The sequence below is a fragment of the Leuresthes tenuis genome, unplaced genomic scaffold, assembly GCF_036924035.1.
Source record: "Leuresthes tenuis unplaced genomic scaffold, fLeuTen1.0.hap1 SCAF_3, whole genome shotgun sequence".
Lineage (NCBI taxonomy): Eukaryota > Metazoa > Chordata > Actinopteri > Atheriniformes > Atherinopsidae > Leuresthes > Leuresthes tenuis.
The window spans coordinates 25,993,522-26,010,960 of NW_027325357.1; the positions used below are offsets into that span (position 1 = coordinate 25,993,522).

Consider the following 17,439-nt stretch of genomic DNA (forward strand, 5'->3'; position numbering starts at 1 on the left):
ATTCATCTGTTTATTTCGTGTGGATTTGCTCTCATTTCTCTTTCACGCAGACGGAGGGTGCACAGAGTTTTTTCAAACCAATGAGGATTATTTTGAGAAAATGTGGGAAACAGCTTGCGTCATCCCGCTCTGCCTCTCCTTCTAACCTGGAGGAGAGCATCTGTGTTACACTCGCTCAATTAGCGCGAGCTTAGCAGCCACCCTCGTGGCGTGTGAACTCATGCTTCGAAAAAATCCCAGCAGTGCCGTTTGGTGACACTTTCCAGGATACTCGAATTGCACCACATTGGAATAGTAATGCAGAGACCTCACTTTGGAGGCTCTCTGGGGTTTGAATGGGCTTCCTCTCGGGATCTTGTCTTTTTTTCAAAGCCATTTTCATGGCAACCGTATGAAGCCATCCACACAGCAACCACAGCTCAGGGGGATCCTAACTCTCTCTGTCATCGGAGGACTTCATTAAGACTCCTAGGGTGAGCGTAGGGTCAGTTTTCTGTTTCTCCCAACAAGTTGCATAAAGATGAAAGACCAATGATCAGAGTCTGTCCTTGTCAAAAGGGAGAAGCAAACTTTACAGGGAACAGAAATATAGCTTATCCTGTGTGCACAGCTTACATTAACTATGCTAAAATAGTTCAAGTATATCATGTAAAAAGAGTTTCCTTTTTTTCCACTGATGCTCCTGTCCTTCACCCTGTCGTTCCCAAAGCCCACATATTATGAAAGGGTTCAGTGGATGTTTGGTAACGGTTCACTGACATGCTGGTGTTGAGAAGTAATTAAAAACAACAACTAATCCGGAATGCTTTCATTATCAGTTTACTGCCTCGTCGTACTGCATACCACTGAAATCCTGCAGACAACATGCATACTGAAAACACTTTGGTTCCTCACTAATTAACTTTAATCAGTGGCTCTAGCTGTGCACACAGCCTCACACACTCTGTAAAAAAACTTCACCATGAAACACAGACATGCCAGTGATTTGCTGTTATTCATTTTACAGCAAATTGCTGTATTTTGTACAGCACAGTAGATTTAACAGTGCAGGTTTTATGTATTTTCAGTTACAGAGGACGATAAATTATGTTTCTCGTCTCTCATTTTTTCATAAATCCCAATGAACTAACCAAAAAAAAGGAGAACAGGATGATCAGTTGCTGACATGCAGATTTCTAATTCAGTGTTGTCATTACAATGACTAAAATACTTACATGAAGGTAATACAGGCGGCACTTTGGCCAAAACCTGGTAGGGATGAACAAGAAAAAAAAATGCAGGATTTAAAATGCACAAGAAATAAAAGCTGTTTTATAGATGTTCGATGGGGAATTCAGTTCATTTGGGATGTTTGCATCCATCTGCAAGGCAGGAGCTGCAATTACTCCTGAAGTCTGTCAGGATACATTTAGAGAGGAGAGCTAAAGGAATGATCACCTAAAAAGGTTCACTTATGCATATTCAAAAAACAGAATACTCAAACATTCAAGGTGAAAACACAGAAAATTTCAATCCGAATCATATCAGACTAACTTGCAAATGCTAAATATATTAAATCTAAGAAATATTAATGCATAATAAATGGCTTTTTTAACAGAAGGTCAGTAATACAGATTCCACAACCTGCTTTTTAATAGCCAAGTGAGACAAGAGCTGACACTGCCCTCTGGTGGACAAGTTTGTGAACAACATCCTTCATTCATTTACAGTAACTAGAACTAATTGAGCGAGAATAAAAGTCTGTGAACATTTTTATTGTATGACTGTACCCTCACAATACATATTGGGAATAAATAAGCTTGTAACCTGAATATGCACAGTGCACAACACAGAGTAGCACAAGTCATTATTTCAACGCAGAGACCTCAGCTAAAAATTTAACTGCAATGAACAGGTCAGTTGGTTAATTTTCAGCTACATACAAAATGATCAGCCCAGGAAAGAATGACAAGCCATAATATCATCTATTCTGAGAAAGTGAAGCCCAGATGTCAGCTAACTTTTGCCAACTTTATTCAAACTTTTATTCACAAATGAGCGAATGGTAACAGAAAAACTACTCCTTGATGTGAAAGCTAGCTACTTTTCAGATTAAGACATGGATGTTTCACCTGTGCTATCTTTCAAACAATTCCTTGACAATGTAACTGTTTTTCTGTGGAACTTGTACTTTTTTAATTTTAGAATTATATTGTCGTACTGGATCTTTTACCAAAATGCAAGATATACACACTTCTTCCACTTTTTGAATGATTTACTGAATAAATATGTTTTAGATATTTTGCATTACAGTGTGAAGCATCACTGTATTACAAATTCTTACCTGTAGTTGTGTGTACTTTTCAGATTTATTCTGACAGCATAAAGCTGGTCCTTCTGCACGGCCAGCACAGCGGGCTTCTCTCCGTCTGCTGGTTAACAAGCTTATAATACAGCTGCAGTCTAGATGCCTCTCAGGAATGCATAGAGGCAGCAGAGAGCAGTGTTGCTCCCTTTTTTCCCTGCCTTACTTCGATGGTCACTGGTGGTCGATAACAGTTATTCCACACTTTCCCCTGAGCCTCATCAGTGCGTGGTTACCGCATGAGAAAGTCTGACAAAATGAAGATTCAAGTTTGTTGAGGCCCAAATGGGGTGTGATGCATAAAATAAAACTCCCAGTTACTTTTGGAGCTAAACTTTGTAACTCTGTTTGTGAACAATCCCAGGTGGAGTCGTTATGTCGGTGTCAGTTCATCATCTCTTTTATGGACTGACCTCAGTTCTTAACTCTGGCCAAGTCTGTGGGTCCTCAGAAGGAAGCCTCTGAACAAAGAGCTGACTTCATGCCAAAGTTCTGCCTTTCACTTACTGACTTCTAAGTCTCTCTACTCCAACAATGTGGTCAGTGTCAGACAGCTTCTTCTTGTGAGAGAGACAGAAAAGAAAGCCACGCAGAGCCCTTACTGCCTCTGAACACCAGATCGGACTCTGTGATAAAACAGAACGGAATTCCTAACTAAGAAGTCAGTAAAACGATGTTAGTGATGCCATTATGTGGCATGCTGCTATGTGTGACAATTCCCTACTGTAACACATTTCCATTGTGTTGCAAAGAATGGTGCACAGAAATGTCTGATCAGATTTGGATGGGACAACCTTTCTTGTGGGTCATTTTGCATTTCTGAACTGTGGATCAGCTTTTTGGTTTCAAGCCAGGTTCTGATTAGGGGGCAGAGGCAGCTAGATCTGAAGAGATCTGTATGATGATGACTGATGTCATGTTAACAGTCACTTTGAGAGAAGCTGAACATTAATTTTCTTTTACTTGGAATGGTCAGTCTCCCACTCTGACTGTTGTAGGAATCAGATAAAGAAAGCAACAGAGATTGGTCTATTGGGAGAAATAGAAAAGGAACAACCAAGTTCTCTAAAACCCGGCTGTCATCCAAAGTTCTGAAGGCCCTCTGATGACTTTCCAAACCATTTAGCAAACTGTCTCTAATGTCTTGAAATAAATCAATGCTGGGGTGAAGAGATGTCTGCAGACATGTTCTCATTGTCAAACTGAAAAATGTGTCAGTGAGGTCAAACCTAGCAGATAAAGCTCTCATTGTTGAATGACCAAGACTCCCTTTGTGACAGGCATCAAACAAAGTAAAGCTTAAATAAAGTAAAAGTAAAATAACTGCAGTAAAAGAACCCCTATGTTCTTTACTCTGACCTTATCTGATCCAAATTTTTTGCCTCACTGCTTTTTCCTCTTCTTCTACACTTATCTTTGGTTGAGTAAGTTTGCTGGAAACAGTTATCATGTGAACATAGTAATTATTTACTGTATTTTACAAATAAAAATTCATTTTTCAATGATGTACGTATTCTGTGACACAACATAAAGTCTCTGGGTATACTGATGCAAATCTGTCCAGGGACATCCATCTTTTTTCCCCCACTTATCCAACATGGTGTCTTTTATTTGTTCATTTTGATTTTTTACTATTATACACTGTATCAATGTTCATTGATTTTATTTGATTTTATTTATGATTTAATTGAGGTTTTATCCTCTTATAGTTGCACTACTGCACGTGTACTTTCCTCCCCTGCTCTTCCCCAGTGGCCTTTTGCCACTATCTCCCTCCTTTTCTTTCAGACACTTTTACTCCTGACCTAGATTGTTGTGGAAGAATGTGACTCACTCTTGGGCTGATCAAGGATCCGAGCGTAACGCTGCCATCTCGGTTCTTATGAGGTGCAAAGACTCTGAAATGACAGTGCTCTGACCAGACAACAGCTTGTTTCCCCTTGGTGCTGTGAGCTTGCCTTCATAAACATCCATCACCGGTTACATCTGGAAACAGTGCTGAATAAGGGGTCTGGAGAATAAAATGTTATTTGACAGATGAACATATGACATCAGAGACAGTCCATTTATGCAGAAAAGGATTGTAAGAGACTGGTGATAAAGTCTACATGAATTCTGATGTTGGGTGACATACCAGTGCTGATATTTGATAAATACTTTAATGTTACTGATTATATTTGTCTTAATAAAGAGAAATAACTAATAAAAAGTGGAGTAAATTCAATCTCAGTTGCAAAAAAAGAGGGGAAAATGTCAGTAAAATGTATGTAAATTAGTGTAGAACATAAATAAAAATAGGATCTCATAAACCAATATTCTATTCACAAAAGTACATAGAAAACATACAATTTTGAAAGTGAGATATTTACTATTCCGCTCAAAATATTGGCTAGTCTTTAATTTAATGACAGCAATGCACCTAAACAAAAGTTGGGCAAGAGCATCAGAAAGCTGGAAAACCAAGCAGAGCTAAAAAGAAACAGCTGGAGGAACATGTTGCAACTAATTAAGTGAAATGGTAACGAGTCAGTTACGTGGTATCATCACGAGTATTAAGAGAGTCACAAATTCATCCACAAAAGTAGGTTAAAGCTTTATTGTGCAAAGAAGAAGCATTGGGTGGACATGATCCAGAAATGCTGCGGTCTTTTCTGAGCCAAAGCACATTTCAATTGGCCGAGACAAAGTGGAAAACTGTTTTCTGATCAGACTAATCAAAATTAGAATTTTTTGGGGGAAATCCCAAATGCTACATTCTCTGGACTAAATGCAGCAACGTACCCAGAGAGAATCCACACATACACGGGGAAAACATCCAGACTCCACACAGAAAGTTCCCCAGCCAGGTTGTGAACCAGGAACCCCCGAAGCTGTGAGGCCACGGTGCTAACCACCATTTTCTGATCACTTCAAAAATGGATGACTTTCAGTTTCATCTGTGATTGTTTGATATGACCACAAAGTTATAATGATTTAAAATAAGTTAATAATTATAAATGATTTTAAATTAAATGAAAGCCGAGGAACCACTTCATATCCAAAGTATGCAGCCACTCTGTGTTTTTCCTATTTGTTACAATATGATACCTGGAACCAAAATGAATATTTTTGTATCTTGTGTTATAGAGGTAGAAAAAAAGCATACTTGACTCAAATGTTCCTGTATAATCACACAGGTGCTGGCCAAAGACCCTAACATGATAACCGCGAGTGCCCACAAATAAGTCTTACAATGACTTCGATATTTCAGGGCAACAAGAAAAGCCAGAAACACCTGCTTTGAAATATTGACATTGTTATTAACAGTATTCCTTTGTGTTATTAGTGTTAATTATTACTGTGACAGTGTCAGTATGGGGCTGCATGGCGGTGTGGTGGTTAGCACTGTCATCTCACCTGGGTTCCAGGTTCAACTCCCGCCTGGGACCTTTCTGTGTGGAGTCTGCATGTTCTCCCTGTGTATGCATGGGTTCTCTCCATGTACTCCGGCTTCCTCACACTGCCCAGAAACATGCATGTCAGGTTAATTGGTGTCTCTAAAATTGTCCTTAGGAGTGAGTGTGAGCGTGTGTACAGTTGTTTGTGGTCCTGTGATGGACTGATGAGCTGTCCAGTGTGTACCCTGCCTCTCGCCCAATGACCGCTGGGATAAGCTCCAGCCCCCCCGCGGCCCGAGTGACAGATTAAGCGGGTATAGGGAATGGATGGATGGAGTGTCAGCATGAAGTAACTACTAAAGTTTACTTGCGTAATAGCATTTTTTTTTTTAAATCTAAGTATTTACTAAAAAGCTTTCTAACAAGCTCAGAAGCCAAGTGACTTTTCACTAAAGTTTAAATAGGCGAGAAAATCTGCAACATTATCAGCTGTGCTGATAGAGTTAATTACCACATTAGTTTTTCATAGTATTAAAGACAGTATAAGAAACTCGAGTTTGAACTGTAAATAAACAAGTAACAAGTAAATAAAAAAGTGTTAATAACTCGTAAAAGAACAGTTTCATATAAATAATTTGGACAAAAATGCCAGACAGACCCCTGAAATTTCAGTTGTGACAAGTTACGGCACTATTACAAGTTGGAATTTGTCAGTTAATTTTGGTAATAAAGTGTTGAAGATGAATTCAGCGTCACGTTTGCACAGAACTGTCGCTTTTAGTATTTGTCATTCTTGACAGACCCTCTCTTTGCATTTCATATAAGCAGGTTTGTCTTCAGTCACTTTCCCTGTGGACTAAAAAAGCTTAAAGTCAGTGCCTGCGCCCAGTAGAACAGGGTTGTTTATCACCCAGCATTGTTGCACAATACAATATGAGATAATGAGCCTTTAAGATTTTCTCAAACCTGACCATACTAAACTGATAGCACTGCCTCATCTATACTTGTAAGGCCCTTAGCTTCAGATAACCTGACATGAGGCGAACACATCTTCTGTGTCCTTTCAATCTGCATTTAAAACAGTAGTTTCGCTGTAAAAACTAAAATGCGGTGTGGTTATTTTAGAAAAATGTGCATCCGTATCTCTTTAAACAAGTACAACTTTATTCCAAGGATCCAAAGGTTTCTGGGCAGAACATGGAAAACATTCAGCATCAAGTGATCCACAATGAAGGGGGAGCATTCCATTCTTATAAAATATAGAGCTTTAATATTTTTTTAGTCAGCAACAACAATGGAAAGGGAAGAAGGAGTCATTTACACAAGTCAATACAATAACATCACCTCTGTGCATTTTGTGTTTTCATTTTTAATAAAATCTGACGATGCAAAGAAAAAAAATACAAAACACTTAAAAACTTAAGACACGTTTTTAAAAATAACAACAAATTTTACAACCTTTCTTTGCTTTTCTTTATTTTTTTTTCTTTTTGCTCTAGGACCCTGGTCTCATTTGCACAAGACAATCAACGGCTTTGTTTGCTTCTGGGAATGCTGTGAATTCCACACAAAGGAGCAGATCCAAATCCCCCTGTATGAATTAAAGATGCATCTTCGCAGACACCTCCATGCTGTCCTTTAGTCAGCCCGAAAGGAAGCCTGGCAAGGTGCACCCAAAGCCCCCATTATATGAAAATCGACATTCATGTTTTTCCAAGTGGTTTGTTTTCTATCATACATTCTTACAAATAAAAGTGAAAAAACACTCATTTTATTTCCTGTAGCACTGCCATAATGATGTTTTAACTGCATGGCTTACTAAAAGGTGAGTTAAAGAGAAGGAAAAAAAAGGGGAAAAAACCCCAAAAGGGATTAATTTTGATCAGTTCTGATCTCACCCTTCTCTTTGTCCGTGTAATTATTATGTGCTGCTGTTTGTTTGTTTGTTTTGCATTTCTCTGACATTATGTCCTACCCAAACACAAAAGCAAGATCATTTCACTTTATACAAAAATCTGTATTCATGTCAATGGAAAGATGTATCATGCTTTACACACAGGAGATATTTGAAATTTTAAAGCATTTGTTTTCCCCATTTTTGCGCCATAAGAAAGTACGTCAGATCCTACTGTACACCCACAGAGATAAAAAAAGCAAAACAAAAACAGGGAAAAAAACAAACAAAACTACCACGCACTATCTTATTAGAATTACAGTACAAATACAGGTTCATGCACACAATGAAAGCCAGCTTCCCGATATTCAATATTTTGGTTAATGTCACGATATTGTTACAATGCTCTGTTGCGTATACGGGCCTTTTTTTTTCCACACAAGTCCAACAGGAAATAATAATTAAAAAAAAACATGTAATGTGTGCTCAGAACTGCTGACGCCTAGCAACTCTTTCATTGTAAACTGATTGTGTTCTCCCACAGAAATCCACTGCACTTCACCCAAGTGTGCTTGTTGCTTTTGGCCCCTGCCAATATCCCCTGAAAAGAAAAAAAAGAACAGAAAAATGCCCTTGTGTGCAAATATTTGACCCTTGTTGCACCTCAGTCTCAGTTCAAAGGATTTTTAAAAACAACTGACGCTATATTTCTAAGTAGATTTTAGAAAAACTAATCTGATGCTTCCTTTGTTCATCCACCCAATACAGATGGGTGCCCCGTGTTGCACTCTTGAGATAACAACCAGAAGAAGCTGTAGCCTACTAAGAGGGAACAGATCAAAAAGTTGCAATTCCTCTCATAATCAAATGTAAATCTCACTGATCATCATTAGTGTCTGGGCTGGCTTGTAGCAACAATGCTCATTATTTTATAATAAATCCTCCAATCGACGTGGACACAGAAGGAAAAAAAAACAAAACATAGGACTGTTTCCTCACAAAAACCGAGACCATATGTCGATGGTCCTCTTGTGATACAAAGTCTCTGTCCATCAGGAGGTTGCATCGCAGGTGCTTCTGGAGAGTCCAGAAATGAGTCCTGTTCTCCAGTCATTGTAAGCAAAGAAGAAAAAAAAGAAGAACAGAGATCCCCTCACCTCTTAACAAACACTCGCTACACTGACACCTCACTCCTTACAGCTTACATGCCTCTCAACACATTCCTGACAGTCAGTTTTACATGATGCTGACAAATGAGCTTCGTAATGACAGTAACAGCAACAATAAAATTAACAACAATAACAATATTTGCCCCAAAGGTACCTATACACAAAGAGCACGTTTTTTTCTATAAGTACAAAGGAATCCACAGAATGATACTATATACAACCTACAATAAATACTGTGTATCATATATTTTACTGTTTGAGGGGATGTATGTATGATTTTGTTTGCAAGCCTCTTTCTCTCAGTTTGCTTTTTTTTTGTTTTTTTTTTCAGGTTCCTACTCTCATCAAGTCTCTCCCAGTTTTCACGGGGTTGGGGAAGGATGGGGGAGGTTGTGTTGAAGGTGTTTCAGACACAAAGTCAGTGTCCTCATGTCTCTACTCCCTGCTGCTCCTCTTCCTCGTCCCCGTCCCCGTGATGCCGGCGGTTGCGAGGTTTCTTCTGCTCCTTGAGCTCCTTCAGGTCTTTGCCCTTGAGGGCGCCCAGCAGAGGGTCTCCGAACTGCCAGTAGTCCTGGCAGTACTGATTGATCAGGTTCATCTCTGGCTGGCTCAGAATGGTCAGCAAGTCCTTGTACTGGCCTGCGCTGGGGGTCCACTGGGTGCTGCTGGAGTGGAGAGATGATGACACCAGTCCTCCGCCGCCATCCACCAGCGCGTTGTTGACGGCCCGGTTTGACAACACCACGAGCTGCAGCTTAACCAGTGTGTGTTTGAAATTCTTTTCTGTGGCCGTGCATTGATACATGCCAGAGTCCGAGGGCTGGAGAGACCGCAATAGCAAACCCTGCTCTGTTTTCAAAATCCGGCCATCAGAGCGCATCTGTAAAGACAGAAAAACAGCTCATGAGCCATATGTACCTGGAAGTAACAGATGAAGACTGTCCAGTGAAATAAAAGATGTTGGTAACAGCAGAGAATTACCACAAGGGAAAGCCTGTGTTGGTTGTTGCTGATAGTTTAGCATTCTGCATGTCAGGTCAAGGCTATGCTGCATTTAGCTAACATCCGAGCTGATCAACAGCATTCCATGTAAAATTCCAGAAACTATCTAAAGTATCTCAAAACAGCTTGACAATATTTATATGGGAGTTCTCCTATGTAACTTGTAACGAGCAGGTCTCCTGTACCAGTTTAGTCATCCGAGGCTGCAGTTTGCATAATCATATGTCGGCATGATGTACGAGAAATTAAACAAGACAAGTAAAAGCTTTTTTATCTTGTGCTTTATAAGGACCAACTCCATTAATAGACAGCTTGCATGTGAGCCTGAGCCACGTGGAAGAGCTACGGGAGACAGGCTTTGTTATCAAAATTCTGGCTTTTTCTCTGGTTTCCAGGATCTTTATTGCAGGAGTACATGTTCTTGTAATCATTACATGTTGGTATAAACCATTTGAACCATTTGCTCTTTTCTTCTAATAAACCTTTAATGTGGTATGTAGAGGTCAGTGTCTCATGATCCACAATACACCTCAATCCACTCCCACATCAGTCTGACTTTCTGCAACAATTGGCAGACCTTTTGGAGCTATCGAGTAATAGCAATACGTTCTTCTTCACGGGACTACAAAATAATAATATTACATATTTGGCACCACAAATATAAATATTAAATGTACCGTATGCCTTTGTCAAAGTTCCTGAGAAACAGGCTTCACTCTTAATATTGTTTTTGGACAGAAGCAGTTCAAATTATATGTTGGTCTATTTTATGCACAGCCGACCTACAAGTTTCTGTGCATCCACACCCAGGAATCTGACTGGGTGATGACAGCCTTTTTTGCTCAGAATCCAGCAGCAAAGTCGATTCTGCCTGTGGGAATAGAGACCATCCAACAGAATAGTAAATAAAAGAGAGGCAGCGGTGTTACATTGCTTCACAATAAAACTTTAACTTGGGCCTCAGGGTTGTATATCAGGGCAGAGGGCTTTCTCACAACTTCCCTTTATGTGTTCTTCCCTTGGGCCTGAGGACAGTCGGAGGTCTGAGTGAGTATTCAGCCGTCATCCAATCACAGCCTGAATCACCTAATCATGCTCGCAGATACTCAGGAATGATATGCAATGAAACAGAGTGTTGGGTATGTCCATATGTCTCATCTTATATGAGTTTATGGAGTTACTTGTGTGTCACATTCTCCATTTATTTTTTAGTGAATGATTTAGCCACACTTTTAAAACCAGAAACTTTGAGAAAAGCAGTTGGGCGGGTCACCTCTCTCCTGCGTTCACTGTTGTCTCTCTGCAGATGCCATTTGATGACAGCATGTGGAGAGCGGGCCTGACACTCCAGGAAGGTGCTGCTTCCCTCCACCCCATACTGCACCATCTCCAGAGTGTTCTTATTAACTGCAAGGGCAGAGACAGAGAGATTTCCATGGCAACCAAAACACATTACCTTGAGCTCCTCAGAACCAAAATCTCATTCATGTCAAACTAAAACTTTCCATGTTTTTTTTTTTTTGCAATATGACTTGCACAGAATATAGTTATTGCAGCTCTAATTGTCTGTAGCAGAAACAAAAAAGACAACAACTGCCTCAGTTAATTAATGCACAAGTAGTGGCTGAATTACCATTAGAGTTGAAGCCCCTGCACTGTCGGATGGGGTTTCCGTACTTGACGTCCTGCCTCCGGCTACGTCTAAAGGGGTCAGACCAGTGTTGCCAAATAAGGAGAGAAAAACATCATAAAGCAACTGCAAGCCATTCGAAGCCATTCAACAATACATGAAGCCGCTAAAGACGTTAATATAAACAGACAGAATCAAAAGCCACCACTCTGTTATCTTGCTGTCACTGCATCATGTAATTTTACAATTTTTACTTGTTAGAAGTGTAAATCTTAGTGTCATCAAGCTCAGTTCACCCAAACCCCATCAGGATTTGACCTGATTTAGTCATTCGAACAGCCACTCAGCCATTCAGGCAGTCAGATTTGAGCATTATTCATCACACCAATTAAAACGTTGGGTTAGTTGAGATGTTAACGTAGCTCAAGCTAACACTGCTGTTGGTGCTTACCTCTTCTGTGAGGCTGAGTACCGGGAACATGACTTGCCATCCCAGGCGCAGTAAGGATCTCTGGCCAGACAGCAGTCAGCGCAGGCCTCACCGTACATGTCGCAGCGATGGAGAGCCAACTGGGTCAGGCCCACAGCAGACGATACATACAGCTGTTGCTGTTGAAAAAGAAGAGGATGGAAAATAAAGTTCCACACAATGTTGGACAGCACGATTTCAAACTGAGGCAGAAGCCTTTTCAGGACAACTCACTGAGCCAGGCTGAACATATGGAGGGATGAAGCAACTACTTTAGAAATGATCACATCGATGTGAAATTGTGCAATTTAAATAGGTTTATGAGAGGTGCATCTTTTTTAAGTTCACCCATCAAGATGGAAAATTAAAGTGACTACGTTCTTAACACATGATCAAGTTGTCTAATTTTGATAGACACAAATTAGATGTTAAAATTGACCTTGAATAAAATCCAAATCTAAATTATTATTCAGACACGGGCAACAGAATAGTGCTAGTCTCTCTGCGATTTTGAAATATCAGCAGTTGCCTTGGCTGCCATCTGTTGGATGGAGCACCACCGTAGCATGCCAAGTTTATGTTAGCAGGTGTTCAAAATCAAAAAGTAAAAACTGTTGACTAAAACTTGACTGTAACGCAACTGTTGTCAATAAAACACATGGTCTTTTTACAAGATGACTAAGTCACATGATGACTAAGTCACATGACTAAGATCAGCAGGTTTTGTACACAATACTTCATTTAACTTTAAATATATGTGGAATCAAAAACTCTCAAAAGATTAACCTGTTTCAAACATTCTCTTCTTTCCATGCTCATATTCTTGTAATTTTCTTAAGACCACTTATATTACTTTTATTATAATGATCATTTTTATAATTATTATTATCTAATTATTGGTTGCTCCAGGTAATTACTGATAAATAATTCCAAATTGGAATTGTGAACCTGAAATTTCACCCGAAGATTTTTTTTCTTGTCTTTTTTGACTGTCTTTCATGTTAAAATGTTACTAACCCATATAGGCATAATGAACTAATTACTAATGAGGTAAGCACAGATCTGGGCTGTGGACCTGTGGCGGAGGCTGTGGCTCATTTGGGAGAAAACTGATTTCTTATGAGGCTGCCATCCGAATTTTCTGATCAGCTCTTCAAGATTCATCAGTCTGGCAGGCTGTGTGTAATCCTAACTCTCAGTCTGCAGACTGATGTCATGACTTGCGGAGGAGGCCAAGTATTTTAATCACTTTAAAAGACGACTCAGAGCTTTTGATGTCTTTTCCATATTTCTCTCTTGATTGTCTCTTTGACTTATGGCTTTTCTATGAATTATGAGGAAGGAAGCAACAGGGAGATACAGCTGCGCACATGTAGCTTGTGACCTTTTCCAAACTTTATCATGGATTCTTTGGTGGGAGGTTTCTTTCCTGCCTGTGTTGAGCAAAGGTTAAGAAAACCTCTTGTGCGGATAAGCTTACCCTTTTGGATGAGATCTTCATCGTTGTTATAGGAGTGGGGACCTTGACGGAGAAAAATAAGGATTGTGAGGACAGGAGGCAAGCGGTACAACAGACACATTAGCAAAAGTGAAAATGAGGAATGTAATAGAAAGGGGAAGGGGTGTAAAAGGAGGAAAGTAATAAAACGCTTACCTTGAAAACCTCAACCTCCTCCAGGACCAGCTCCTCAGTTTGCAGGTCATCTCTGGGCAGCACAATCACTTTCTGAACTGTTCCCTTGTCTGTGGATCACAACACACACCTGTCAGCTACACACCTGCAACCACACATCCCTCCACCCGTCAACAGCCCCTTGGATTCTTCTTTGACTCTCTCAGCGGCCTCAAACAAAGATAATCCTCATATCAACAGGCCGCACTGTACTCTTCATCTCTATCGCACGCTTCTCTCCAGTTTAACCTTTCCTCAATGACACGAGGCCCCGCTCCACTTTGTGTGCACACGGCCGCTCTCCGTGACAAACCTTTTCTGTCACTCTTGCCTTGACCTATTCGTTTGGATGCCATAAGACATTCTCTGGCCTCTCCCTGTGATTTCTGTAAAGAATTCCTGTGAGCGGGATACCTGAGATTTATTATGTCTTCTGAATTGCGCCGTGCAGGGCTGAATAGCCGCTTCTGACAGCAGCTGAAAGGACACGCATTCCTCCACAGTGGCCGCTGTCGTACACAAGCCCATTAGCCTCCTCCCCGTGATGCACAGATGAACAAAGAAGCCGGTTAAGAGGCGTCATATGCAACATGTGAGTGCTGCATACTGTGCAGTGGTTGCTGTCACACAGGGGCCTTATTAGAGGTTCAAGGTATGCAGGCAAACAGATAATCTCCCTTACACCAGTGGACAAGATTAAGGTGATAGATATGCTAACTATAACCCTCCTTCCTCCTCCGCTGTTTCTCTTCTCTCCCCCCTGCTGCTGATCCACCCTTGCCCTCCAGGTACAAATCTCCTGTTGTTTACTTCAACAGAGCAGAGCGAAGCTCAGACCCTTTGATTGGTTAAATTTCCACTCTAGCACAAAAGGAAAGAATGCTTTTCTCCTGATGATAAATGATTGCAGTGGAGACAAGTCCACCACTTACATGGGATTTATTTCCACAGGGGGATTCTGTCCTCCATTATTCAGCTGCCCACTGACACTGTCACTCAGCGTGCGGACTCTGATCAAAGGGTTCATGAGTTCAGACTGACTTCATGCACTCACCTTATTAGATAAAAAGGACCTTAGTGAAGCTGTGAAGAGTGCTGGCTCTGTTTGTACGTTCTATCACACATTCTATCAAATAAAAATCACATTTAAAGTTTGAAAAACAGAAAAACACTGACCCGTTCCTAAGAAGAGCACTTCATAGCTGCCATCTGCAGCTGTCACCTGGTCCACTGTGACGGTAGTGAACTCATAGTCCACATTAGTCCGAACCACCAGGGGGCGCTTGTGCACTGGGTACACTGCATTATTCATGGCAGGGTGATTCCGCATGAAGTTAATCACTTCATCTGGGTAGTCCTTTGTGGACTTCATGTTGGGGGTGAAAGTTCCTCCGGGGCACTGGGAGGGAAACATCAACATTCTTGAGCATGGGTGCTGGATGAAATCACATAAAAGTCTAGCAGTAATGTTTTTTAGCTTGGTTATGCTGATGCCTGGATCTTGTTCAGGTGGTTTCTGTTTGAGGTTTAAATCAGGGAGAAGCCCCTGTTGTGTCAGCTCTCTGTGGGATTCACGCATGAGGTCAGAGCGGGGTGAGGCTCACCGTGCCGGGGCGAGGATAGGGGATCTTCCCGGTGTAGGCCACCCACTGGTAATTGGGACCCTCCTTGTGGGCGAAGGGTCCATTGAAGACCATGCGGATGTCGGCCATGGAGTACACACAAACCGCTGAGCCTTTGAACACAGAACTGTGGGGTAAATGTACAAATGGGTCAATTCATCACACAGGTACAAAGGCAGAAAATTCACAATCTGTTCATGTGGTGAACGTACCCGGACACAGAGAAGACTCCATATATCACAGGATTTTTTATATCCTGAGTTGGCTGTATGTAAACATCTCCTATAGAGGAGAACAGAGAAGTCAGATCAGTGTACAAAGAATGAGTGAATGATACGACACACTCCCTGGAAGCAAGAACACACAAAAAAAAACACCTACACCCTACTGGATAATGATGAACGGGGGAATCTCATCTTTCTCTGCTTTTATGAACGTTCTTGAAATCCATACATACACCCAGAGAATAAAGGTTGGGGTCCATATCAGAATTTCTGTGCTTATTATTAGATCTCATGTGAATTTGGGTAACTTCAGTTTGGGTATAATTAGTAATAAGATCAAAGCTGTGACCAAATGACCCCCTTCTTCCCTCATACACCACTCCTCTTCTGAGACAATAGTTTACGTAATCATAAGAAAATCTTTTGTGTCATTACAGTTATTTGTGTCATTACAGTTATTTTTAGATGTACAAATTGCATCTTGAAAAGCATGATAGTATAACTGTGTTCATGCAAATTCTTTAATCCTACTTTGGAGGCTTAGTATGCACCTTATAGACTATAACACCCTTATATGGGACTTTATGTAGAATAGAGTTACTTTACTTATTGTAACAGTAAGACACTTCACTGACCAGCTGTAACGTTATCCAGCCTTCTGTCATATCACACCAGTCGTATGGCACTAGTTGTACTACTGGGCTTCCTTTAAATATTCATAGGGGGACACTCTCAGAGCTGGGTAAAACTGCTTTCTCCTTTTTATGCTTCTTATGGATAAGACGCTTCATATTGTGAATAGCTCTCAAACACTACCATCTTTACATACTTTTAAGAAGTGCCACACAAAAAAACCTGTTGCTGTTTCATTTAACTAGAGAAAAAATGGTCTAGATTTAGTTGGTTTGGTCAATGCTTTACAGTTGCAGCCTCCCCCCATCAAGACAGCAGTGGGCCCCTAAAAATCTGCTTAGGAAGGATACAAATGACAAGACAAAGTTGTTTAGCCGTCCCTTAAAACTATAGATATCAATCTGAGGGAATGTTATGACATCTGTGGGAAGTAAGCTCAGTTCACTAAGACCCCACCCGACATCCCACAGGGCCTGACGAATGTATTGCTATTGTCCTGGTTCCACACTCCAAGAGAACCCCCAGATGTTCCTTGTCCACGCTTTGAATGGTCAGAGCTCTTTTTGTGGCATGAAAAGAGACCAACACAATATCAAAGCAGTGGTGATAATGTTAAGGCTGATGGGATGTTGGAAAATTCCCCAAATGAATTTACTGATGAAAAGTAAATCAATTTGAAGAGGAACATGACATGAACGGTTGGAGAGCCATGGATAACCTTTCAACTAGCCATTCTAAAGGAAACAACCCAGGCGCCAGACAAGCGCAGTGAAATGTTGAGCTGTTAAATCAAACCTTTTGGCTAAACTCCTTGAGATTTCGCAAAAATTTCAAATGTAGTGTGCAGGGATTCTCCTCTTCCTGCACCCATATTTCATGTCTTGCACTTTGGAGGGACAGGAAATATCTCTTCTTTCCCCGAAGGAGAACTGCATCATATACTTTTAAGTCAGGTCTTGAGGTCTTTAAATCACAAACACTCCCATTAGTTGTCCTGCAGCGGCTCTGACAACAACACTCCCTGATTTAGATTATCCTTCGGTTGATGCCAAGCACAGGTGATAAGTCTTTCTGCTGCCAGTACCTGACCTAAATACTAGTCCCAGGAGACATGTTCACTGCCTACAACAAGACAAGGGCCATCACCATGAAATACTGTAGAGAATGAGCTCCAAACCTAATTGCGAAGGGGAATGACGAGGAAAATGTGATCGGTTAGAAAATCAATAAGAAAAAGATGAAGAAAGAAAAGCTAAAAATACACTAACAGAGTTTAGAAAGTGTGGAAACAAAAGGTGAACTGATCAAATGCTGGAAAATAGTTAGCATACCAATTAAGATTTATGTGCCCACAGTCCCATATAGCATATAGACCAGCATGAGAAATTAGCTGTCAAGTTGCA

General features: G+C 40.7%; 1 protein-coding gene across 5 annotated transcripts in view; it reads right to left on the bottom strand.

Moving 5' to 3' along the window:
* Nucleotides 1-6,863: 6,863 nt before the first annotated feature.
* Nucleotides 6,864-17,439, bottom strand: part of LOC140303869 (semaphorin-3F-like) — a 62,614-nt gene continuing 52,038 nt past the window's right edge. For 2 of the 5 annotated variants that reach the window (XM_072382816.1, XM_072382814.1), the window contains 9 exons: nt 15,392-15,461; nt 15,162-15,306; nt 14,734-14,956; nt 13,540-13,628; nt 13,366-13,407; nt 11,868-12,025; nt 11,420-11,487; nt 11,060-11,193; nt 6,864-9,664 (listed from right to left, as the gene is read on the bottom strand). In XM_072382816.1, the coding sequence (XP_072238917.1) occupies nt 9,212-9,664; nt 11,060-11,193; nt 11,420-11,487; nt 11,868-12,025; nt 13,366-13,407; nt 13,540-13,628; nt 14,734-14,956; nt 15,162-15,306; nt 15,392-15,461 (1,382 nt within the window). In that variant the 3' untranslated portion in view covers nt 6,864-9,211. Of the gene's footprint in view, nt 9,665-11,059; nt 11,194-11,419; nt 11,511-11,865; nt 12,026-13,365; nt 13,408-13,539; nt 13,629-14,733; nt 14,957-15,161; nt 15,307-15,391; nt 15,462-17,439 lie in introns of all 5 variants that reach the window. The other 3 variants (XM_072382815.1, XM_072382812.1, XM_072382813.1) reach the window with 2 other exon arrangements.